Source organism: Cetorhinus maximus, chromosome 20 (assembly GCF_964194155.1).
Source record: "Cetorhinus maximus chromosome 20, sCetMax3.hap1.1, whole genome shotgun sequence".
NCBI lineage: Eukaryota > Metazoa > Chordata > Chondrichthyes > Lamniformes > Cetorhinidae > Cetorhinus > Cetorhinus maximus.
This window is the reverse complement of record NC_135898.1, coordinates 42,891,093-42,917,912: the sequence shown is the minus strand read 5'-3', so window position 1 is coordinate 42,917,912 and position 26,820 is coordinate 42,891,093. Positions and strand designations below refer to the sequence as shown.

General features: G+C 39.3%; 1 protein-coding gene across 3 annotated transcripts in view; it reads left to right on the top strand.

Moving 5' to 3' along the window:
* atad1b (ATPase family AAA domain containing 1b) overlaps window positions 1-26,820 on the top strand; it is a 41,921-nt gene that overhangs the window by 5,512 nt on the left and 9,589 nt on the right. For all 3 annotated transcript variants that reach the window (XM_078565948.1, XM_078565949.1, XM_078565950.1), the window contains exons 3-7: window positions 10,403-10,501; window positions 13,906-14,026; window positions 16,712-16,912; window positions 23,757-23,863; window positions 25,723-25,812. In XM_078565948.1, the coding sequence (XP_078422074.1) occupies window positions 10,403-10,501; window positions 13,906-14,026; window positions 16,712-16,912; window positions 23,757-23,863; window positions 25,723-25,812 (618 nt within the window). The remainder of the gene's footprint in view (window positions 1-10,402; window positions 10,502-13,905; window positions 14,027-16,711; window positions 16,913-23,756; window positions 23,864-25,722; window positions 25,813-26,820) is intronic.

Below are 26,820 nucleotides of genomic sequence, written 5' to 3'. Positions count from 1 at the left end.
TAACAATTTTCAGAATATTTTTCTGGTTTATTGTGAAATAGGTTTATTGGTGTGAGTATAGTTGGGTCTGTCTGTGTGATTTAATTATATTTGGAGTCAGGTAGACTGCAAGTTTGGAATTATCAAAAGAAGCTAGGTGTAGAAATGTGCTTGAAATTCTAATGAGTAAACTTGGGTGCTGGCTTAGCATGTAAGGTGTGAAGGGAATTTGCAGTTTTAGATAATTGAAGGGATTGTTTGGATTTCAAGGGGATGTTAGTCTGTTTACAACTAGCCAGGTAAGCAAGGCTAAGGAGTGTGTTTATTTTCCACAAAGGTTACTGACAATATTGGCAACATGAAAGTTTTTATATTATGGGAAAGGTACTGTTCCAAAGACATATGGAACAGTAGAATTTACATATTGAAAAGGGAGAAACATATATAAAGGAGATTGAAAGGCTATGTGTCAGAAGGCCATGTAAGATCTAACAGCGGTATGTGAAACAGCCTTCAAGAAGCCTCCAGCCATTTGTGCATAAGTCGGCTGTGTCCAGTAACTGAAGTTGGAGAAAGCCATTTGGAATTCCACTGTCAAGTGGGTACTGTGTTAACTTGTGTATTTTAAAATCTAAAATTTATTTGGACTGTTGCCTTAAAGTGAGTGTGTAACTGGGAGTCAAGTTAATTAGGAATTTTAGGAGTTGTTATAGTATTAAGTAATTGTAGTCTTATGTGTGTGTTTGAAATCTTTTATTTTGTTAATATTTTAATTTGACTTTTAAAATCTCTAAAGGTCTTGGTGGACTCATTACTTCTGAATTCAGTGCACACCTCGTAATAAATACAAATTGCAAACTGTTGTGATAGCGGGACCAAGTTTCCCTTGTGGATTTGGCCCACCTAGCACACAGCATCTGCCGCGTCATAACAGACCGCTCTCAATAACTTCCAATTTATTGAGTATTCCCTTGCTTTGTTTGCCCTTCCTAAATGCATCACTTCACACTTTTCCAGATTGAATTCCATTTGCCACTTTTCCACCCACTCAACCAAACTATTGATATCGTTCTGGAGACAACAGCTATCCTCTTCACAATCAGCTACATGGCTAATTTTTGTCATCTGTAAATTTTCCAGTCATGCCTTCCACATTTAAGTCCAAATCATTAAATATACAACAAACAGCAAGGGCCCCAACACTGAGCCCTGTGGAACGCCACTGGAAAATGCTTTCCATTCGCAAAAAACATCCGTCGACCATTACCCTTTGTGTTTTGTTGCTCAGCTATTTTTGGGTCCAACTCGCCACCTTCCCCTGTATCCCATCAACTTTTAACTGTCAGCCAACAACCCCCAAACCAGCTTGAAATAGTCCTTTTATCTCGTTGTTGTGGAACCTTGCTCTGCGCACATTTATATAAATTCCAAAGGTGACTAAACGTCAAAAAGCCCTCCATTGTCCAGAAAATGATGTGGGGTGTCCTGAGACTATAAAGAGCTCTATGTGAATACAAATTCTATCAGCACAGCTGTTAATTTCTATTTTGCTCTTAACTCTTGTGAGCAGGGCTCAAAATATACTGGGGCGGTGAGAAAATTCACCCTTGAAATTCCCATGGTGCCTGAGTTGGGACCAGGACCTAGGTGGACGGGCTGGAGTTGGGCATGCCGGTGGGGAGAGAAGCAGCAGGAACAAGAGAGACAGATGAGATGGAGAAATGGTGAAGTCCCCACCAGAATAAACTTGCCTTAATTCAGCCTCTGACTGCAATGGGAGTTGACTTTAATAAATCATTAATTATAGTTTGCAGTTGGTGTGGGAATTGGATAAGTATTCAAAGGGAAAAAAATTGCAGGCCAAGGGGTAAGAGTAGGAGGGAGTGGGGACTAATTTGATCACACTCTCTCAAAGAACCAACACAGGCACGATAGGTTGAATGGTTTGACCTGTAACATTCTCATGATTTCGGATAACCAGCGTACCTCTGCCTGTTTCTGTATTTGTGTTTCGGCTTTGTGCCCATTGTAAAATATATGGCTTTGGTGGGGATTGGGGAGCAGTACGGTTCATGAGTTAACCATCTATATAAAGTGGTATGTGCCTTTTAATGTAACTAGGGTGATTCTGTGGAAAGGGGTTACAATCTATGTCTCATTAAAGCAAAGATTATCATGTGAGGTGGTGCATTAGCTTGGAAGAAAATCACTGAATGTGAAATATATATCAATTAAACCATTCTTTATCTGATGGTTAGCTTGGTGCTGCAGAATTAATTTTGTATTTCCCTTGTTGCACACAGGGACCTTTGGAAGTCAATATCCTGACATGCTTATCAGCATTAACTTTAAACAGGAGTATTGAGGGGAAAGAAGCCTCAAATTGGCAGGACAAAACCAAAGAATGGTGGAATAATTGTTTGCAATTAATTTTAAAAAGGAGCTGTAGATGTAAGACAAAAACAGAATTACCTGGAAAAACTCAGCAGGTCTGGCAGCATCGGTGGAGAAGAAAAGAGTCGACGTTTCGGGTCCACACGACCCTTCAACAGAACTGAAGTATAGTTAGGAGAGGGGTGAAATATAAGCTGGTTTAAGTTGGGGGGGCGGGGGGAGAGAAGTTGAGGGTGGGGTGGTTGTAGGGACAAGCAAGCAGTGATAGGAGCAGATAATCAAAAGATGTCACAGACAAAAGGATCAAAGAGGTGTTGAAGGTGGTGATATTATCTAAGAAAAGTGCTAATTAAGAAGGGATGGCAGGACACTCAAGGTACAGCTCTAGTGGGGGTGGGGTGGAAAGATTGACAAGGTATTAGTTGTAGATTTAAAAATAATGGAAATAGGTGGGAAAAGAAAAATCTATATAAATTATTGAAAACAAAAAAAAAGGGAGGGGGCGGAAACAGGGTGGGGATGGGGGGAGGGGGAGTTTAAGATCTAAAGTTGTTGAATTCAATATTCAGCCCGGAAGGCTGTAAAGTGCCTAGTCGGAAGATGAGGTGCTGTTCCTCCAGTTTGCTGCTTCATGCTCTCGTCGGGACCTGGAAAAATTTATTAATTTTGCTTCCAATCTCCACCCCTCCATCATTTTCACATGGTCCGTCTCTGACACTTCTCTTCCCTTCCTTGACCTCTCTGTCTCAATTTCTGATGATAGACTGTCCACCAATATCCATTACAAGCCTACCGACTCCCACAGCTACCTCGACTACAGCTCCTCACACCCCGCTTCCTGTAAGGACTCCATCCCATTCTCTCAGTTCCTTCGCCTCCGTCGCATCTGTTCTGATGACGCTACCTTCAAAAACAGTTCCTCTGACATGTCCTCCTTCTTCCTTAACCAAGGTTTTCCACCCACGGTGGTTGACAGGGCCCTCAACCGTGTCCGGCCCATCTCCCACGCACCCACCCTCACGCCTTCTCCTCCCTCCCAGAAACATGATAGGGTCCCCCTTGTCCTCACTTATCACCCCACCAGCCTCCGCATTCAAAGGATCATCCTCCGCCATTTCCGCCAACTCCAGCATGATGCCTCCAGCATGATGCCACCACCAAACACATCTTCCCTTCACCCCCCCTGGCGGCATTCCGTTGGGATCGTTCCCTCCGGGACACCCTGGTCCACTCCTCCATCACCCCCTACTCCTCAACCCCCACCTATGGCACCTCCCCATGCCCACGCAGAAGATGCAACACCTGCCCCTTCACTTCCTCTCTCCTCACCGTCCAAGGGCCCAAACACTCCTTTCAAGTGAAGCAGCATTTCACTTGCATTTCCCCTAACTTAGTCTACTGCATTCGTTGCTCCCAATGCGGTCTCCGCTACATTGGAGAGACCAAACGCAAACTGGGCGACCGCTTTGCAGAACACCTGTGGTCTGTCCGCAAGAAAGACCCAAACCTCCCTGTCGCTTGCCATTTTAACACACCACCCTGCTCTCTTGCCCACATGTCTGTCCTTGGCTTGCTGCATTGTTCCAGTGAAGCTCAACGCAAACTGGAGGAACAGCACCTCATCTTCCGACTAGGCACTTTATAGCCTTCCGGGCTGAATATTGAATTCAACAACTTTAGATCTTAAACTCCCTCCCCCATCCCCACCCCGTTTCCTCCCCCTCCCTTTTTTTTTTGTTTTCAATAATTTATATAGATTTTTCTTTTCCCACCTATTTCCATTATTTTTAAATCTACAACTAATACCTTGTCAATCTTTCCACCCCACCCCCACTAGAGCTGTACCTTGAGTGTCCTGCCATCCCTTCTTAATTAGCACTTTTCTTAGATAATATCACCACCTTCAACACCTCTTTGATCCTTTTGTCTGTGACATCTTTTGATTATCTGCTCCTATCACTGCTTGCTTGTCCCTACAACCACCCCACCCTCAACTTCTCTCCCCCCGCCCCCCCACCTTAAACCAGCTTATATTTCACCCCTCTCCTAACTATACTTCAGTTCTGTTGAAGGGTCGTGTGGACCCGAAACGTCGACTCTTTTCTTCTCCACCGATGCTGCCAGACCTGCTGAGTTTTTCCAGGTAATTCTGTTTTTGTTTTGGATTTCCAGCATCCGCAGTAGTTTTTTGTTTTTATCGCTGTAGATGTAAGACTCATTCACAAGAAGTTGCCTTATGCGAAGTAGTTAGAACCATTTCTTTTTGCAAATGGAATATGGGATATTGATTTACAATAAAATGATAGACATCTTATTTATAAATTCCAAGTTAAAAATATTTAATTATATATACATACAGCCTTTGGTTTTATCTATCTAAAGAAGAATACTCTTTGCTTTCTGTATTTGTGTTGATTTTTTAAATGTTGCTATGTGATTGCATCATTTAATAAAGGAATTAGAGAGAATGAAGAATGAGCCCCTGAAAACCAAAAAGTAACCCTTGAGAAATTCTCAAGAGGAGCCCTGGAAAAAGGACATTATTTTGACCCCTGCTTGCAAGAATTGATGGTTTAAATGTAGACCTACTTATATAGCACCAAGTGCCTTCTCTCAGCATTATCTTAGTGTGTTAAATACAATTAAATTACTTTGAAATGCAAGAGCTGCAATGTTGGCAAAATTTTGTCAGGCACATAATTCCAAAAACAGCAATAAAACAAATGACAGTTAATTGTTAGTTGAGAAATGGATGTTAGGCAAGACATTGGGAGAATTCTCTCCTCTTCTTCCGCCATTGTATTTTTCATAACCATATAAATAATGAAACAGGGCATTGGTCTAACATCTTATCTGTAGAATGGGTTGAATGACCATCTTCAATACTGCATTGGAGTGTTGAAGAAAGAACTTGCATTTTACATAGCGCCTTTCATGACCAGAAGAAATTTCCATGCTTTACAACTAATGAAGTACTTTCAAGTATAATCGCTGTTCTAATGTGGCAGCCAATTTGTGCAGAGTAAGGTCCCAGAACCAGCTGGATAAATGGTCATAAAATCTGTGCTTGTGATGTTGGTTGAGGAATAGATATTAGCTAGGACACTGATGAGCACTACGTTGTTCTTCACATTACGCCAGAGAATATTTTGCATTCATCTGAGAGAGAGAGACAGAGCCTTGGTTTATTGTGTCATCCGAAAGCAATGCAGAAACCCTCCTGATACCTGTTCTGGAGGGTCAGCATAATTTGTGCCCCAATCTTGGGAGTGGGACTTGAACCCACAATGTTGACACAAAACAGAGTGCTACTAACTGAACTAAGCTAAAAATCCAACTCAGTGTAAATATAACCTACCACTTGGACGTTTCCTTGTTATTACACATCTAGTTTGCATCTCTGACTTGCTTTGAACAGGTCGACCATCTGTAACCTTATCAGTACTGTTTTGATCTCTTCCATTGCTTTATTCCAGCAGTTTTATTAATATTTTACAACTAGTTCAGATTTCTAGTTCTGTAAATCCCTTAGCATTCAGACTATTTAAAAATGCAGGACTATAGACTAGAGTTTTTAACGATGTGGTGATTTTGCTGCGTTTTCATAACAGATTTCTGTTTAATACTCTCCAAATGTTTAACTGTGAAGAGCAGCTCTTGCACTATTTTATTAAAATTCAACTGGAGCAGGAATAATAATTCATACTTTTATCCCCTTTTCGTCAGTTGGGACTCCATGCGCCACAAACCACGTTTCTGTCCACAGTTCAAGGAGCTCGACACTGGGATTTGACTTTTCAAGGTGGTTGAGCTCTATGGTATCAAATCATTCCTCTTCTTAAGCCTTAACTAACGTGGCCCTGGAGGTGGCTGACAGAAGCTGTCCAACACCATGGAATATTGATTTTTGGAAAAAAAAATTGAACGAGTAACAGTCTCAAAGATGGAAATTTAGACCAGTTTTGATGGAGCTCTAAATGATGGCGAAAGGCTCGTAGAACAGAAATATTGGGTAAAAGATTGATTGAAAACGTTATCCAGTTTTTAAAAATATCGAGATGGATAGCCTTGATGTAGCCTGATTATTTGCTTTGTGAGTACAAACTGGATGGCGTGAATGCTAATTTTTGTTTAACACTTCAAATAAAGAGGAATCTTTCCCCCAGATAGTGACCATATCATGTAGATGTCCTAGCTAACTGAACGTTTTCCGAGAATGTTGCAAAATAGGTTCAGATGAAGAAGATCCTCAGCTCATCAGGATTACTCTTCCAGAGTATACCAAGCCTACTATCTTTTCATTGCAATGCCCAACTATTTCTGGGGTCCTGGCATCGACAGCCCTCCCTAGCAAATTGTTCTGTTGGCCAGTCTTGGTTTTTTAAAAAAACTCATTTTCTTTCACGTGATCTAAACTTGTTCTTCATAGTCCTGAACAATCAGGATTATGAGGGATGTGATAACGTGGCATTTAGAAAATAATGGTGAAATTGGGCAGAGTCAATGTGGATTTATGAAAGGGAAATCATGTTTGACAAATCTGTTGAAGTTTTTTTGAGGTTGTTACTAGCAGGATAGATAAGGGTGAACTAGTGGATGTGATGTATTTGGATTTTCAGAGGGCTTTTGATAAGGTCCAGCACAGGAGCAAAATTAGTAAGAAAAATTAGAGCTCATGGGATTGGGGGAAATATACTGGCATGGATTAAGGATTGGTTAACGGACAGCAAAGAGAGTAGGAATAAATGGATCATTCTCAGGATGGCAGGCTGTGACTAGTACCACTAGGTTCAGTGCTTGGATCCCAGCAATTCACCATCTATATCAATGATTTGGATGTGGGGACCAAATGTAGTATTTCCAAGTTTGTTGATGACACAAAACTAAGTGGGAATGTGAGTTGTGAGGAGGGTTCAAAGAGGCTTCAAGGAGATTTAGACAGACTAAGTGAGTGGACAAGAAAATGGCAGATGGAATTTAATGTGGAAAAATGTGAAGTTATCCACTTTGGTAGGAAAAACAGAAATGCAGTGTATTTCTTAAATAGGGAGAGATTAGGAAGTGTTGATGTCCAAAGAGATCTGGGTGTTCTTGTTCATAAGTCACTGAAAGCCAACATGCAGGTGCAACAAGCAGTAAAGAAGGCAAATCATATGTCAACCTTTATTGCAAAGGAATTTGAGTGCGGGAGTAAATAAATCTTTCTGCAGTTGTACTGGGCCTTGATGAGACCACACCTGGAGTATTGTGTGCAGTTTTGGCCTTCTTACCTAGGGAAGGATATACTGACCATAGAGGGAGTGAAATGAAGATTCACCAGATTAATCCTGGAGATGGTGGGATCGTCCTGTGAGGGAAGATTGAGGAGACTGGGCCTGTATTCTCTAGAATTTAGAAAAATGAGAAGTGATCTCTCATTGAAACTTAAAATCTTACAGTGCTTGACAGGGATGCAGGCAGGAAGGATGTAGGTGGGGGTCTAGAACCAGGGGACACTTTCTCTGAATAAGAGGTATGCCACTTAGGACTGAGATGAGGAGGAATTTCTTCAGTCAGGGTAGTGAATCTTTGGAATTCTCTACCCCAGAGAGCTGTGGAGGCTCAGTCATTGAGTATATTCAAAGCAGAGACCGATAGATTCCTAGATACCAATGACGTAAGTGGAGACAGGGAGATTGCGGGAAGATGGCGTTGAGGCAGAAGATCAGCCACGATCTAGTTAAATTGTGGAGCAGGCTCATGGGGCCGAATGGCTACTCCTGTTATGTTTCTATCTTATCCCACTGCTTTGGTATCTCTGAAAGTGTTATTTTTGGTATCCTAAGTTTTTATATATTACACTTGCCTCAGGAGGAACCTTAAATCAGTACCTGTCCAAGTAGCTCTTATAGTTCATTCCTCTAATGCTGGAGATCATTCTTATTGCTCTCCTTAACATTCCCATTAGGGTTTGGGTAGCTTCATGTCTGTATAAAGAGGAGCATGCACATACTGCAGCTGAGGACCACCAGTATGACTTCTGGAAATTTTGAATTCAATTAATTTGTCGATATAAATTATCATGTGCTTGTTTTATTAATTGCTATTGTGACAGATCAGAGATGTTCCAAAACATAAAGAGTCAGTGTTTTAATTCGTTATGGAATTTTGTATTGTAGGAGCATTAAGATTTGCTTACTCTGAGCATAGAGCGACTATTTGGAATGCATGATTTCTTGCTCATGGCTATGTAAAAATCCAATTTTGATTAAAGCTTTGTAACTGGAAGCTGCCTGATCTGGGTGTAAATTTAACATGTTTTTCCCAACTCTCACTAGTTCTTTTCTATCCTGCTCTGGTAGGGAATTGGGGTGGGGGCGGGGTGAGGCAAACTGAAGTTTCAGTTTGCCTTTCTCACTTAAATGCGTCATTTCATTTAGAAACTTTATTATAGGTTCCATGAGGTATTATCTAGTGCAATGTGTTTATTTTGTATTAATATTAATGGAGGAGGTATGCCCTCTTGTTCAGAATGCGTTATCTGTGTTGAACTTCAGCAGCCACTGATCTATCCAGCTGCAAGCCTTGTCAAAATCACTAAAATCTTCTTATATTTACTGTTGCTTCTTAAGACCATGGTAACTCCTGCTTAGTATCATCTGTGAATTAAACAACAATGCAGCGAGATTGCAATTCCAGCTCATTTATCACTTTCCTGTTCTATGAGCAAGAGAAGTTCCAGCATAAATCTCTCCCACCACCAGTGCCAACATCACCCACACCTCCATGAATAGGCCTCTTCATCTCTGGTTCCTAAACTGGTAAAACACAACCTTATGAGCAGGTAAATGCTGGTAGTTGTTTTGCCTGAGGTAACAAAGTAATCCCCTGTAGGTGATGTCACATCTGTGACTAAGGGAATTATTTCTAAAATTTATTTCACCGTGCTTGTGGTATTAAGTAGGCTACTCACATATTTTAATTAAAAAAACTTTATATTTTCCAGTTTCCTTCAGCTGAACCAGCTTCCTCCAGGCTAAAGCATTCCTAGGAAATGTAGGTTATGGGCATCTACAGCCCCTGTCAATGCCATTGCACAATTTTTCAATGAGCAATGTATTTCTATTAAGTTAGATTGGTCTTAACAGTGCTACCTAGTCATTTTACCTCACAGATGGAGCTGCACAGGTGCAAAGAATGCTATCTGCGGCCCATTCTACAACCTGCAAGACTTCTCTGATAAATATGGGTATTTTGAGAATCAGTTAAAGCTGACATTAAAAATGCTGGGACTAGAGTTACAAGGCTGCAGTATATTCTTTCTCTCCCCACCCCCACAAACATTTTTTTTTCATTCATTCATGGGACATGAGCATTTCATGTATTCCCCTGTATACTCAAACCCACGTTTGGCAGTATCAGATTGAGAATATGATCCTCTAGTCTATTGTGCTGAATCTGTTCTCCTGGGTGTTTGTGTTTGCTGTGTAAGTCACACTCTATAACTTCTTAACACTTGGTGAATGTAAAGGACAATGTAAGTATTTACAGAAACACATGGAGACCTCAGTGTGCCATTTTATTAGTAGATTAAAGTTGTTAACAGGTTTGTGCTTCCAAGATCATGTTTGGCATTCTGATAACTGAGATGCTATGGAAGTTGAGTCAATTTGTACTTTGTACTCTAAGCACCTTGAGACAGCCTACATTAAAGATGCTGTATGAATGAAAGTTGTTGTTGAACTGATTAATGTATAATCCACAAGACTGGTTCAGGTAAGTGACTTTCTGTTCAATTATATTTTTAACCTTGGTTTTTCATTAAATTTATTGGCTATATTTTCATAGCTTGTGTCCTGTGGAAAAGTATATGATATGCTTTTGAAGTAAAATGTAGTAATACATGTTTCTATTGAACTGAGCATTGAGCTAACAGTTCATGATACTGAATGCAATTGGAAAGCAACAAAGTAAATTATGATTGAAGTGCAGCTGTGGGACTGTCCTTGCTTTCGTTTATATTTTACATTAATTATTAATTAACTTGCAGGCAGAAAGACTAATGAAGCAGATTGGCGTAAAAAATGTCAAGCTTTCAGAATATGAGATGAACATTGCAGCCCATCTAGTGGACCCCCTGAGTATGCAAGTAAGACATGTTTTAATTGTATTCGATGTTCTTGCTGTCTTGGAAGGTAAAATATGGATTGAGTAGAATTACTAATCCTTATATTAGCTATGCACCATTGCAATTGGCATGTAGTGGAAATCTCATTAGAGGCAACTTGCCTAATATAAAATTCCATTTTCCTTTTAGCTAGCAATTTAAATGTATTTATCCCTACCATCCATACAGAGGAATAAGCCGTCGTTTGATTTTTGTCTTGCTCCACCAGTTGACCAGTGTCAGAAGGCTGCTATGAGGCATCAAGGACATGACACCTTCCCTCTACTCAGTAGAAATTTATTGAGCTTTTTCCTCTAAATAGAAGTACAGCTTGAAACATTCTTTAGTAATATCTTATGGCATCCTACAAAATTTGATGTTCCATTTCATTCAATCAGCAGGTGACCTGCCCCCCAGGCTCCTGTTAATGGTGCTCTGGAGTTGACTAGTAAAAGAAGTGTAAGTAAAAGTGCCAAAGAACAGCCTTGGGAAACTCATCCCCTCTTAAATCTCCTCTGTCCATGTGGAAAGAGTTACCTTCACCTCTTCTAACAGTCCATCTAGGATTAGGAGCCTGCTCTTCAGAGAGTCACAATTGTGACCGTGTATCTTAGTGACATATGGTCCTATGCCTACATTTCAAACAAAATATGTAATGTTGTGTCTTCAATTGCTTAATTAGTTTTAAATTTGTCTTATTTAACAATTTGGACTTAATTGGAGTATTGTGTCCAATTCTAGAAACTGCACTTCAGAAAGGATGTGACGGCTTTAGAAAGGGTGCCGAAAAGATTCAGGAGAATGGTTCCAAATTTGAGGGACTTCAGCGAGATGGATAGATTGGAGAAGCTAGGCTGCGCTCCTTAGAGAAAAGGTTGAGAGGAGATTTGATAGAGGTGTTCAAAATAACTAGATAGAGAGTAGCTGTTCCCATTGGTGGAAGGGTGGAAAACCAGAATACACCAATTTGGAGTGATTGGCCAAGGAACCAAAGGCAACGTGATAACTTTTTAATGCAGCGAGTGGTTAGGGCCTGGAATGCGCTGCCTGAGTGTGGTGGAGGAAAAGTCAGTTGTGGCTTTCAAATACAATTGGATAAGCACCGGAAGAGAAATTTGCAGCATATGGGAAACTAAATTGATCTAACAGAGAGCTGGCATGAGCTTCACTGGCCAAATGTCATTCCTTCTGTACTGTAACCAATCTGATTCTATCCTTTAACAGTAGTTGAGGGCAAAAAGTCCATTTTTAATTTCATTCTGACTCTGATTGAATATAAGGTCAATAGTAATCCTCTTTTGAACAGATACACCCTGCATTTTAATGCATTGTCCTATTTGAAACATAGAGTTCTTAAGTATAGTGTGAATTAAAACTTTTATGGATAGTTCCACACAAACTTACCTATAATGAAAACAGAAACTGCAAATCAAAAACCCAAAACAGAAATTAAAAAAAGAATCTGCAATGCAGTGCGTGGCTCAAGCTAATGTTTCATTTTTCCATAAAATAAAACTTGATAATATATGGCTTTTTAAAAAGTGAATAATTTATTCTGTGTTCAAGCTTAAAATGTGGTGCTGGGTGAAAAATTGACCAACTTTTGAACCGAGACTTTGTCAAATCAATTCATAGTTGGGAGAAAAGTCACATAACTTAAATTTCCAAGACATTTGCTTCTAGATTTTCCAGGTAATCTACCTTCTTTGAGAAACACCTTTTTAGTGCAAAAAAGGCAAAAAAAATCACGAAAGGATAAACTGTAGAAATAAAATTTGTGGCTTCAACAAAATTGTACTTTAAAGTTTAGAATATGAGCACATAGCTTTGAAATTAAGAGTTAGGAAACTGCCTACTTAGTTGCAATTGCTAAATTATTCTCATTTTTGGAAAGCATAAAATTAATTCTCATATTTAAATATCGTCTTTAAAACTGATGTTCTGATGAAAGGTCATTGACCTGAAACATTCACTGTTTCTCTCTCCACAGATGCTGCCTGACCTGCTGAATATTTTCAGCATTTTCTGTTTGTATTTCAGATTTCCAGCATCTGCAGTTTTCTGTTTTCTGACTTGGTCTTTAAAACTGCTGTCTTGTTTATTCAAAGAAATAAAAATGAATCATTGCAGTAAATTAGAGTGCTTTCTCTCATCTCAGCTCCTGCTTGTAGATACTTGATAAGGAACCCTGGGAAATCAATCTTGGCTATCGTCAAAGAAATTCTGAAATTGAGGTCTGAGTCATGATGATTTTATAATCACTCAACTAACAGTGAACATACTCAAATTTATTTACCCTCTGTTGGACAAAGTATGCGAATGATGATTTCTTTAGTTACTTGTGGTTTATTAAAAGCAGCTCAGAGTTTCCAAAGTTCTATTTAATAGATCTACCAGAATAATTATTCTCAGATTCAGAGGCAGGATTCGATTTCCTTGGAGTTGCTACAAGTTTGTGCACATACAGCATGTTGACAGTGTGTCAATGTTGCTCCCTCCTCATTTGCTTGTGTCATGTATTTAACATTCCACTGAGACCCAATTCTCCAGATGAGGTGCTATAAACCATAATTTAAACTGAATTTTGTGTGAAGGCCAGCCCTCCGCCCCTCATGCTTGTTAAACTGCCTTTAATAAACAACGCATCTAAAAATAAAAATTATACCTAATATGGGCTTAGTGCCAGGTAATGCTCGATCTTTAGAATATAAAATAAGCTACTGTGCCGCATCTTGCACAAATTGTGACATGCAATGTCTTAACTATTGTAACATTTCATTACAGTTGGACAGCAGAAATTGAATGAAATTATTTTATTCATGTATACAAAGACCACTTTGACAGGGTTACATTTGGAGAACTAGTACATTGGTGTCGGCAATAAAATCAGTCTCCGCCATATTCATTTTCTATTTTTTTTTAAAACGTATCCGTTTAGATAACGATATCTCTGAGTTGAGCTATAAAGCCCTCAGGATACATGAAATCAGAGGGTAATTCTATAAGAAGAACAATTGCTGCTGTTCCTACTTTTAGAAGTCACGTGTGAGAAACACCCCAGGAGATTCACTCGTAAATTACTAACTTAAATATTACTGAATATCTTAGGTTATTTAAGGCTTTTAAGGACTGTAACATCATTTGGAAAAATAAATCATCTAACTTTTTTCAACAGACCGCTAATGCTTATTTGTGCTGGTTAGTTTTGAAATGAAGCTTATTGAAAAGAAAACAATTTTTAATAAATGGCTAAGCAGGAAAATCTGCCATTGAAATTAGTCTATGCCTGCTTTTTTTTTACTGCATTGAACATTACTTAATCGAAACTGCCTTAATTTGTAGCATTTCCATGCTTTTTCAGTTATGTTTTCATTTGCTTTCATTAGGTTACCTGGGATGATGTTGCTGGCTTGGATGAAGTCATTTCAGAGCTCAAAGATACAGTGTTACTGCCCATTCAAAAAAGCCACCTCTTTGAAGGGTCGAAGCTGCTGCAGCCTCCAAAAGGTATATGGAAGTCCCAAAGTTAACTGGGGCGAGCACGTAGCCCACTTTTTGTAATAGCATTTGAAAGGCAATACAGCCAAGGACCTTCGAGTTGTATTTTGAGCAAATGGCCAGTTGGCAGGCTTGGTCCTGCACAATAACAATGCAGGAAGTCTGTGATGCTCATTATTCGGTGCTTTATAATTGCGGTTACATGGTTGTTTGGTAGTATCCAGGATGATGGAGTAGCCCTATGTAAAGTTTGCACAACTAACCTTACCCGAAAAGGTGAGCTCTCAATAGCTGGGCTAGCTAATTGTACCTAGTAGGCTGTTCTCTTTGCTCTGGTTGTGGAGGGGAGGAAAACCAAACACGTTCCATTGAGTGCATATCAAATTGTATGAATTCTTGTTGACAGACGATGCAAAAAAGCTTAGCAAAGGATCCTGCAGCCAGCATGAGAGCTGGCTTACTACTCATATCAGCATTACTGCACTGAGTGAGAGGTATGATTTATGAAAGATCACACTGGCTTATCCCAGTTGATGTAACATTTAGAGTTCGCTACAGTGTTCGCTGAGAACGTGCAAAAAGGCATCAATGCCTGACAGCTGTGAGACTGCTACTGAAACAAAAGTGAAGATGAGCTGAAGAATAGCTTTTTTTATGTTTATGCAACACTATCAGCAGTCAAGCAAATCATCATGGGAGATTTCAGTGTATGGATTGACAACTTGAATGATACACTGACTTCATGATGTTGGGAAAGCTGATAATAGAGTCCTTGCCTTGTGACAAAATGTATTGAGAATGAGCTGGTCATCATAAGCCTAATCTTGCCCCAAGCAGACAAACATTACCGATCCTAGATGTATATCTGTGATCCATAAACCAGCATTTTGTCAATTGTACCTTTGGCCAGTAGTCTGACCTAAAATATATAAAAATTAGATGTGGAGCAGAACGCTAGAGTATTGCTTGTATGAAATGCTTTATGCTATTGTTGGCAATCCAACCACATTTGGTGCAAAATTGCCTTGAAGCCTTTTAGATGCTTAATTGTGAAGAGGTTTAAGGACCCAAGCAGGAGCTATGCAGAACCTACAGTACAGACCTTTCCGCTGGTGTAGCACCTACAGATATTATCACTATCAAGCGATTTGCACGACAGGATATCCTGCACTGCCATTATAGATGAAGCCATGACAGTCACACAGTGGCCACTCCATAATAACGCGGATGAAATCTCCGCAGAAGGTTAATGAAGCCATCGAGGGAATGAAGATCATTAAAGCTCCAGGACACAATGGGATTCCAGGAAAGATTTATTTGAGTAGATCTCATTGACTGGGCAGCTGGCGCCATCCCATTGGACTTACTCCCAGAAGTAGAAAGGAGAGAGGAGCAACAGAGGCAAATATTATGGAACTTTCCTTCTGATAATGATTACTTTTCAGTTGTCTGCTTGAAAATGCCATTGAATTGATCTTCAAGACTCAATGTGACCTTAAATAAATTGCAGCATGGTTGATATGTTTTTCTTCACTAGACACAATAAGAAGCAATGTATGGAATTGCATAAAGATTGCTACACCATATTTTCCGTTCTGATCAAGTGTTTTGATTCAGTTCGCCAAATATATCAAAAGTATTTGATCCACATGATACGGTAGTACCTGTCCATTACCCCTACGCTCTTGCCTCAGCCAATTTCCGAACCAGGTCATTAACTTGCCTTCAATCCCATGAACTTCAACTTCAGCCAACACACTTTTATGTGGGAATTTGTCAAATGCTTTCTGGAATTCCATATTGATGACGTCCATAGACATTTCCCTTAGGAAGAATATATTGATCTTGGAGGAAGCTGCAGGGTAGATTTACTAGAATGATATCCGGACTTCAAGGCTTAAGCGCTGGGAAAATTAATCAAACCATGGTTGCGTTCCCTACAATTTACAACTTATTAACATAGAATTTAAAAGTTTGGATCTCTCTGCAAATGGCAATTTATGTTTGATCAATTGATAGATTTTTGTTAGCCAAAGGTGTAGAGGAGAATGGGGCAAAGGCAGGTAAAAGACAGGTCGCAGGTAAGCCATGATCTCATTGAATGGTGCAATAGGCTTGAAGGGCTAAATGGCCCACTTCTGTTCTTCTGTTCCTATAGAGTAGTTGTGTTGAATGGCCTGGTTCTGCACTGTACATTCTGTATAAATCACGGTTGAAGAAAACATATTGATTTTTGGCACTGTTTACATTCTTGAGAAACTATTTTTGCATTTGAAGCCATGCCTACTCTAGTCTTTTACACTGTTGCACAGCATAGTCCACTTGCTCCAAGCATCAACCGGAGGTGCTACAAGAGAGAGGCACTCTGCAGCGAGATCTGTTCACGGCTCATGCTTTGGACCTTAATGCATTTCACATATCAGCACCTAATGGGCTTCAAGGTGATTCTGCAGAAATGTGGTTGGATTGCCAACAATATCTTAAAAGTATATCATACAATCATCAGTGCAGTATTCCGCTGCACAAAACTACATGTTCCTAATGAAGGGTTGATTATTTCTCTTTATCTATGCACACTTCTAACCTACCTCAGAAATCTACTTTGGAGATAGGAAATAGAAACTGACTTTTCTTGATTCTTTTAGTAGTATGATGTTGAAGCGACTTTCAAAAATGCCATTGTTTATGTTTCAGGTGTACTCCTGTTTGGGCCTCCAGGCTGTGGAAAAACTCTTATTGCCAAGGCTACTGCTAAAGAGGCAGGTTGTCGGTTCATTAATCTACAGCCTTCCACCTTGACAGATAAATGGTATGGAGAATCCCAAAAACTGGCTGCAGCTGTTTTCTCATTGGCTGTAAAACTACAACCTGCCATCGTCTTTATTGATGAAATTGGTAAGCATCTGTAATTTAGGTTATTGGTATTTTGTTCAAGGTCTCTAATAAGATTATAATTGCTAATATAAATTTGTAAGATATACAGCTTTCTCTCCACAGAATTTACTCTGTTGCTAAATTTTCACGCTTCAAGTCTGGTGTCATTCTTAATCTATAATTATCCTATCAACTATATTGTTCCTGAATTTCACACTCCAGCTGGCTGCCTGATCCCACACTCCTGATTAGCAGCAGGCAATCAGAATATCGCTACTACTGTGTTATAGCCCAACCGCTGATCTAACTCTTTGAGTTGGCCAAGATTGGTAAATATACCTGTACTTTGCTGAAAGGAAGAGCAAAACACTGAACAAAGGAAGAATAATGACATTAGACAAAAATAAAAATGGTGTAAATTAGGTTACATAGGAACATAGCATTTAGGAGAGGAGTAGGCCATTCGGCCCTTCGAGCCTTCTCCACCATTCAATAAGATCATGGCTGATTTGATTGTGGTCTCAACACCATTTCCCTGTCTGACCCGATGACCCTTGACTCCCTTCTCTATCAAAAATATATCTAACTCAGCCTTGAATACATTCAATGACCCAGCTTCTGCTACTTTCTGGGGAAGAGAATTCCACCAACTAACGATCCTTTGAGAGAAAAAAATGCCTCCTCAGCTCCATCTAAAAAGGGAGACCTCTTATTTTTAAACTGTGTCCCCTAGTTCTAGACACAAGAGGAAACATCCTCCCAATACCCACCCCTAGGTTGGAATTACCATCAAAATTTTCTTTCCTTTGCTGACTCTGACCCAGAGATTTGCAGCCTTAATGGTGTCTTATTATTCAATCCTATGCTACTTGACCTTTTTGACTTTGATGTTGAGCCTTGAAAGCACCCGTCTTCCTCTTGATTTTTCTCGAGCATTTTTCTTCTTACCAGAAATTCATACAGAAGCTGGCCTATGATCCTCCAAGATGGGGAAGCTAGATAAGTACATGAGGAAGAAAGAATATGATAGGGGAAGTCATGGTGAGGTGAGAGGAGCATAAACATCAGTGTAGACCTGTTGGGCTGAATGACCTGTTTCTGTGCTGTAAATTCTTTGCACTTCATTGTAATGTCTTTGTCTTGCACTACACTTGATCTTATCTTGCTTCCAGTAAATACTCTGGATAATTTGAGTCTATTCCATCAAGCCAAATAAAATTTGGGATGTGGCCATTTGATAACACTATACTTCATCAAATGCCATTTGATGAGCAGTGAAGCACAGATAGAGGTTATACTGAGCTTCTAATGCTTGTACTCATTGTTTACAAACAAATGATGCCTGGTTCTTTTTCCTTTTGTAGAAAGGATTTAGTTCTTCAGTAATTTCTGTATCGATGAAGGGCCTCATTCAAGCAAATGCTAATTATGTGACTCACAACTCCCACTATTTAGTGATTGCTGCACTCCTCTGGTATTGCAACAAAAGCATGCTGCAAAAGATCATGGGGGATTGTGCCCTGTATCATACACAAGACTGTAGTTATATATAGCTTCTCAATCTTGCATCGCCAATGTGGGTTGCAACATGTCAGCATAGATGTTATTATTTCAGTTTGAGCTTCTTCCCAGTGCTTTTACCTTGTTCACAGCTGCAAGACAGTTTGTGGAAGCAGAATGAATCTCCAATGAACTGATATTTGCCGCCTTACATGTGTTGTGTATGGATTAGGGTCCCTGGGTTTAATAAATAAAATATGTTACCCATTGGATAATATCTCTGATGCCTATCACTTTTGCTCCCATAATAAAACACCATTAGACAATTTTTGTAGAGGCTAAAACTACTTGTGCAATTTTACTTACAGGATAAAAACACAGTAATCAAAATACACAGCAAGGTACACTAACACAGTGCTGGAAATTAGAATAAATCCACATGGTCTTAGTATCGTCTTTTTGGTATTTTGCTCGTTAAATTGTGATAAGCAACTGGCCTTTTGAATTAAATAGTTTTGTTTCTTGATCATTTAAGATGAGGTCTATGTGGATGAAGCAAGTTACTTCTTGAACAAGGGATTTTGCCTTTTTCCTAAGGATATAATTTATTATTTTCCATTTTAAATTTTGATGAACAATGACAGCTATTTTAACTCTTTAAAAGCTGCATTGAATTGATCTCTTTTTACTTTGTCATGGTTTGCTGCTGTGTTTTTCTGTTTTCTTCAAAGAAGCATTAATCCATTTCTCTTTCTTCCCTCGTCTTTGTTCGCCTTAATTGTTCACTTGAATCTTATTCAGCCCTTGACTGGCTCACATCCAACTGATGCATCAAAGTGCATGTACTGGATGAATAAAGTTTTTGGTTAGAGATTGATCTTGACATATACATGGGATTCAACATTCCTGTTCTAATGTCCCCAAAGTGTTTGAGAAGTCTTGAGACTCTTGGATGCTGTATCACTCACTGTTCCGACAAAGTCTGGATGATTACATTTTTTTTAAGACTGAACTACCATCTGTGTGTGAATCTAGTCAATATATAAATGTACAGCATTAGTATCTCACTTTACACAGTTTTTAAATAACCAATAACATGACTGCTGTCAGGGATCTAGGAGTGCATCTGTTGACATCTCCAGGAAACTCTCCTTTGGGTGGCATTTGATTGTGACTTCAGTAAGACTGAATCAGACAGGAGTAGAAAATATCTATGAAAATAGTTTTCTTCCCTAAGTGACAGTAATCAGAGTATCATAGGATTTAGGTTAGTTAGGGAAAAGGACAAAGAGGATTCAAGAGTAAAAATAATTCATTAGGGAGGGCCAATTTCAATAGAGTGAGAACAGATCTGGTTCATGTAAATTGGAATCAAAGATTGGCAGACAAAACTGTAATGAAACAATTGGCTGCCTTTAAAGAGGTCATCAGGTACAATTGAGGTGTGTCAAAAGACAGAGGGAGTAAGATGAAGCAGGAAAAGGGTGAATATGACAGATATCAGATTGATAACGCAAGTGAGAACCAGGCTGAATATATACATTTCAGAAGGAAAGTGAAAAAAGAAATATAAAAAGCAAAGGGAGAATGCGATGAGACTGACATGTAACACAAAACAACTGTTATGATCCCCAGCTGCGGTTACCACTGGACAAGCCTGATCCCAGGGTCGAACCCTGCTTGATAGATCCTAACTTTTATTTGTTTGTTTAGATATGTGGAGAGTGGCCACTGAACAGAGTCACCGGAGTCAGCTAATGAACTTTTAACAACAGAATAAAACACTTATTTAACAAGAAAAGATGAACTATATTACAATACTCCTTCACCCACAAGTATACCTTCACAGATATATACAGATTTGTAAGGATAACACAAGTTACAAAAGCTATCTTATACTCTAATGTTCACAGTAAGTACACAGTCCATGTAAACCAATAGGCATCCTGTGGTCAGACACAGAACACTCAAACCAAGTGATAGATGCCACCTCAAGCAGATGCTATTGATCTCATCGACCCCCCGCAGACGCTTCTCCCACCATGAGCCAAATGGTCTCACTGCACTCTGTCTTTCACACTAGGGTTTCCAATCTCCACTCCAAGAACTCGTTTTGGAATCTTCTCCCAAACTGATGCTTTCTCTCAGATGCCTTCGGCAAGGGTTGACCTCCAGAGTTTCAAAATCTCCTTCGAATGTTCCTCTTCCCTGGGTCACCACATGCATTCAAGCTTTCTTCCACGCACTCTCTCTCTCACTGACTCAGCTGTCAACAGTACACCGCTGCTTCACATGCCTATAGCAAAGAGTTACAGAACTTCAGCCATCTCTTGGACCTTGTTGCTTCTTGCAAGCTGTTTTCACTTTAAATCTGCTTTCTGCAGCTTTTGCCTCTAAGTCTGAAGCTTTGAGCCTTTCTCTCTGCCCCTCATAACTTTACTTAATGGGTCTTTTCCAGATTCCTGTCCTTCTTTGGATAGAAGGCCTGCTTGGAATTTTCTCCTGTTCCACTTCCCTGGACTTTGGGGTCTTTTCTTTTGGTTGGGACTGGCTATCTGTCCCCTTTGCTCTAGTCTCTCCTGGCAGCTACTTTCAAAACCAACTGAACTCAAATAGCTTTCAAATCAAACTGCTGTTTTCTAGTTTCTTCTGTGTATTTGTGGGAGGGATCTGTCTCTCTATTCTTGTCTGTTTAACTTAGCTGCAACAGTTGTAAAACACTCATTAGAAATGCAGGTACCTTTTAAAGTGAAACTAAAACTCAATTTGACCTTTCTTAACACACAGATACAGAAATGCAAATCAAACTTAAACATTTAAGCTAAAGCTAATTTCTAACACCCGCAAATAGAAATTTAACTTACTTAAACTATCTCTATTTCCTAACACACCCAAAGCCTTCTATAGGCATATTATAATAAAAGGAGGAGTAGGGTCAATTAGGGACAAAAAGGAATTCATGCATGGAGGCTGGGGAATGGCTGAGGTATGAAATGAGTACTTTGCACCTGCACCAAGGAAGATTCTGCCAAAGTCATAGTGAAAGGGAAGACGATTGAGACACTGGATGGGCTAAAAATTGATATATGGTGCCATTCTTGGTATTAGAAAGGCTGGTTGTACTTAAAGTTGATTGAACCCTGGAACATGACTAAGAGGAGAAAGAAAACAGCACCTAAAAGAGTGGTCCAATCTGTGGCTCCAGAGCAGGTCAACTGCATTCTGAGAAAAATAAATGTATGATGTCGCAGGCAAACAGGTAGTTGATTGGTGAGCATTTTTCTCACTTATCTTTATCTTTCAATACTCAGGTAACTTTAGTAATTGTAAGGTTTTATTAGTAGTGGTAGTAAGGTTTACTAATAGTTGTAAACTTTGTAACACTTAAAAAGCCTCCTAGGGTGCCTCTAGGCCACCAGGATCAATTGGGTGCATCTGAGGATACTGAGGCAGGTAAGGGTCGAAATTGTGGAGGCTCTGGTCGTAATCATCCAATCCTCCTTAGATAACAGGGTGGTGCCAGAGGACTGGAGAATATAAAATGTTATATCCTTGTTAATAAAAGGGTATGAGGTTAAACCCAACAACTAATGGCCAGTCAGTTTAATCTGACTGGTGGTAGTAAAGCGTTTAGAAATGATCATCTAGGAAAAAATTAACAGTCACTTGAACAAATGTGGGCTAATTAAGCAAATTATGTTTAATTAACTTGATTGAGCTTTGTGATGCAGTGGCAGAGGGTTGATGAGAGTAATGGAGTTGTGATGTAAATGGACTTGTGAAAGATGTTTGATTAAAGTGCTACATAACAGGCTTGTCAGAAAAGTTGAAGCCTATGGAATAAAAGGGACAGTGGCATTGTGATACGAAGTTCGTTAAATGATAGGAAACAGAGTAGTGGTGAATGGTTGTTTTTCTAGAGGAAAGTATATAGTGGGAGTCCCCAGGGACCTGTATAAGGACCACTGCTTTTCGTGAACTGTCAGTGAGCTAGACTTTGTTGTACAAGGCACATTGGCACAAAACTTGGAAGTGTAGTGAACTGTGAGGAGGGTAGTGATAAACTTCAAGAGAACATGGTGGAATTTAATGCAGAGAAGTGTGAAGCGATACATTTTGGTAGGAAGAATGAGAATAGGCAATATAAGATAAAGGATACAATTCTAAAGTAGGTGCAAGAGTCGAGGGACCTATGGTATATGTGCACAAATTATTGCAGGTGGAAGGACAGGTTGAGAAAGCTGTTCACAAAGTCTAAGGGATCCTGAGTTTTATATATAGAGTTTTATATATATATTATATATTATCACATTCCTTAGATAATATCACCAGCTTCAACACCTCTTTGTTCTTTTGTCTATGACATCTTTTGGCTATCTCCACCTATCACTGGCCCTCTATCCAGCTCTACTTGTCCCACCCTCCCGTAAACCAGCTTATATTTCACCTCTTTTCTATTTTTCCTTAGTTCTGTTGAAGAGTCATACGGACTCGAAACGTTAACTGTGTTCCTCTCCGCAGATGCTGTCAGACCTGCTGAGTTTTTCCAGGTATTTTTGTTTTTGTTTTGGATTTCCAGCATCTGCAGTTTTTTGCTTTTATATATAGCGGTATAGACAATAAAAGCACAGTAGTTATGGTGAACCTTTGAGGAGCACTGGTTTGACCTTAATTGGAGTATTGTGTTCAATTTTGGGCACTGCCCTTTAGGAAGGGTGTGAAGCAATTGGAGACGGTGCAGAAGTGATTTACAGTGTTTCCAGGGATGAGGTACTTCAGTCACATGGACAGATTGGAGAAGCTGGGACTGTCCTCCTAGTTGGAGAAGAGGTTGAGAGAAGATTTGATGGCGGTGTTCAGAATCATGAGGGGTCTGGACAGAATAGTTAGAGAGAAAATGTTCCCATTGGCAGAAGGGTAAAAAATAAGAGGACACTGACTTAAGGTGATTGGAAGAAGCAATAGTAACATGATGAAACACCTTTTTACACAGCGAATGGTTTGGATTTGGAATGCATTGCTTGAGAGTATGGTGAAGGCAGATTCAATCATGGCTTTCAAAAGGGAATTGGATAATCATCTGAAGAGAGAAATTTTACAGGACTACAGGGAAAGAGCAGGGGAATAGGACTAACTCAGTAGCTCTTGCAGGGAGCCAGTATGGACACAATGGGCTGAATGGCCTCTGCTCTAACCATTTTATGATTCAATGATCCTATAATCCTGGTACTTTGTTCACCGTGAGAAAGAATTGACACTTCTGTAAGGAGAAATTTGTTGAATTTTGCCAATGCAGTCTTCAGAGTTAAGGTATGACAGTAATTTTGAGTAAATATTTATTGGAGTGTTTATTCTTATTTTTCAGATTCTTTTTTGCGCAATCGATCCAGCTCAGATCATGAAGCTACAGCAATGATGAAAGCTCAGTTCATGAGCCTCTGGGATGGCCTTGATACTGACTTCAACTGCCAGGTGACTACAGTATTTGATTTTAATATTGAGATCCTGCATCTTTTTGTCACCTGCAGGCTTGACTTACCTAGTTCATTCCTTGCCTCTCTCCTGTGCTCCATCCTACACATGCACACTCTTAACTTAATAACTCTGTTACTTGCATCCTATCTTACACCAAGTCTTACTTTTGTATTTGTCCTGTGCTTGCCTTCCTTCATTGACTTGCCATTCCCCAATGCATTGAACTTGAGATCCACGTTCTTGTTTACATATTGCTCCTATTGCCTTGCCACATCTTTTGTAATCCTTATACCAGGCCCCTTATTAGTTAGTGTTTTACCTATCATGGCTGAACACTCTAGAAATCTCTGATAAACATGTCAATTTGACTATCTGTCTCCTACACACTCGCTCTCACGCTCTGTCTCTACTTTTGAAAAGCTTACTCTGAATATACATCGAACTATGCTTTTGGCCATCTCCCTTAACTCTTCTACTGTGCAACATCCATTTCCATTTCCTGAAGCATTTTATTATCTTAGAGATTATAAGTGTAGTGTTTTATGATGAAATATCACTGTGTAGTACACTGATTATTATATCTGAACTTAATGATAGATGTAATCAGTTAAAACTGTCACCATTGTTGAAATTTATTTCCACTAACATTTTGTTTGGCATTATCCAGCAGTAAAACCAGTTATTGCCCCCTGCTGTACAAGTCACAGGCTGTAGACTACACATAATGAGTGAAAATGTTTCCCTTATTGTTTAATACATGAGTATAATAACCCAAGTGCTTCTGCTATCCCCTGATCAATAATTTACTAGCAGTCGTTATGAGTGTTTTTTGGCAATTTTGCTTCAATGTCAGCCATCGTTTTAAATAACTTTTATTGTATTAGTAACATTCTAGTTGCCTAGTTTTGTTCCACGTTATTTGGTGTGAGAGTTTTCAACATTGATAATTAGAACTTCTGCTCTCTACTTACTTGAAGTTGTTGAATTCTTGCTGCCAAGTGATCAGTGGTTCACTTAAGCGGTCATTACCCATATACAAGCCTTAAGGGTAAGTGTGGGGATTTGACCATTGGGCTATCACAGTCAAGCCTGACTTCACCTGGCATCCACAGTTGCATGCTTGCAGCAGGAGTTGCTGAAAAACCTGGCTAATTTCTCTGCCCTCCTGGGCGGGTTTTTACAACAATTGACAATGGTTTCATGGTCTTTCAATTCCAGATTTTTCATTGAATTCAAATTTCACTGTCTGACATGCTGGGATTTGAACCCAGGTCCCCAGAGAATTACCCTGGGTATCTGGAGTACTAGCCCAGTGATCTACTATGCCACCGCCTCCCCCTATGGGGTAAACTTGCTGAGCCATCTGGGAGCCCCACATAGGAATTCTTTTCATTTGAGTGATACAGGTACCATGAACAGATGAGTTACTTTTTCAAAGTAAGAGAGCTCTTGACAATCCATCTACTGTTATTTCAACTTGTTACAAATGCAGCATAGTTCTGCACTTGATTTTCCAGTAAAGACTGTAAATTTACAATTATTTCTAGGAGCAAGAATGTGTAACTAAATGAATTTTCCCTTTTACTTGCTGTGATGTTGTCTGAGCTATACAAAAATGAAATGATGATTTGCTTTAGATTACGAAGTAAGCTTATTTTAAATATATTGTTTGACTTCTATTGATGACATCATCCTAACAAGCTGAATAAATTACCAGCTAGAGTTGTATTTCCATTGAAGACTATTCCAAAATAGGAGTGATGGGAATAGAGAACTCTGTATATAGCAGCCATTAGATCCATGCTGTTTTTATTAAAAAGCCATGTTGTATTGATGCCTAATACTTGTTTTATTAGGTAATTGTGATGGGTGCTACTAACAGACCACAAGATCTTGACTCTGCCATTTTGCGAAGGATGCCAACAAGATTTCACATAAAGCAACCTGTAAGTACAGATACAGGTATAATGCTGTTGGACTCATGTTTAATATTTCTGTCATTATGGCCACAAGGTTTATTCAGAAGTTTTGCACTTTTGAAGTGATTTGTGTGTTAATTTGGAAAATGCAAGATCTCTGAAAGGCGACATAATATAATTGGCGGAAAATATGTTTGCATTAATCAAATAGCTTATTCCATAGCAAATTACTTTTGGAGTGTATTGGCTGTTATTTAGGTTAAGTAGGAGAAAACAATATTATCTAGAACTTGAGAGGATGCTGATAACTTAGTTTCATTATTTTATATTCTTCCTGTAAAATAAGTGAACGAATCCTATGAACCTTTGCTAAGAATTTTTCAGTTAACAAAGGTTACTTGCATCAAGGGAGGCAAGTGGCACCATGGGATATGGATCTTAAATACAGTCCAGATAGGTTTTACTTCCCTTTCCTTGGTCACTGCTGGTTTACAATTGTGAATTTGAATTGAATTGTCAATATGAGAGAACCAGTTTTGATCTGTTTTACCATGGCACAAATTTGGACTGCAAGGTTGTACTTTGTTACATAATGGGGCAAATCTAACTTTAGTGATGCTTAATAAGAATCCTAAATTTGGAAATTTCAGTCTAGTTTATGGTGGGTAAAAGCCCACAGTGCAAAACTGGCTGTGGATTTAATGAGACAAATTAGCTTGGGACATGATGAATGTTGGCACTTTGGAGACCAAAAACTGATTCAATAATGATCGAAATAAACCCTATATGATTTGACAGGTCATAGTTTTCACATTATAATTGAGGGTTTGCAATATAGGGCAGAAGGAAGATGACGCAGATAAAAACAATTCTGTAAAGCAGATCCAACACCATGCAAAAGGAACACTAATATTGAGACTTTGAGGAAGGGATGTGAAGTTGAATTCTTGTTGATGATGTTTTTCCCCTGTGGCATAGATGGGACTTATTGAATATTTGCAGTGAGATTTGCTGCTTCAGCATCAGGAGAGAAAA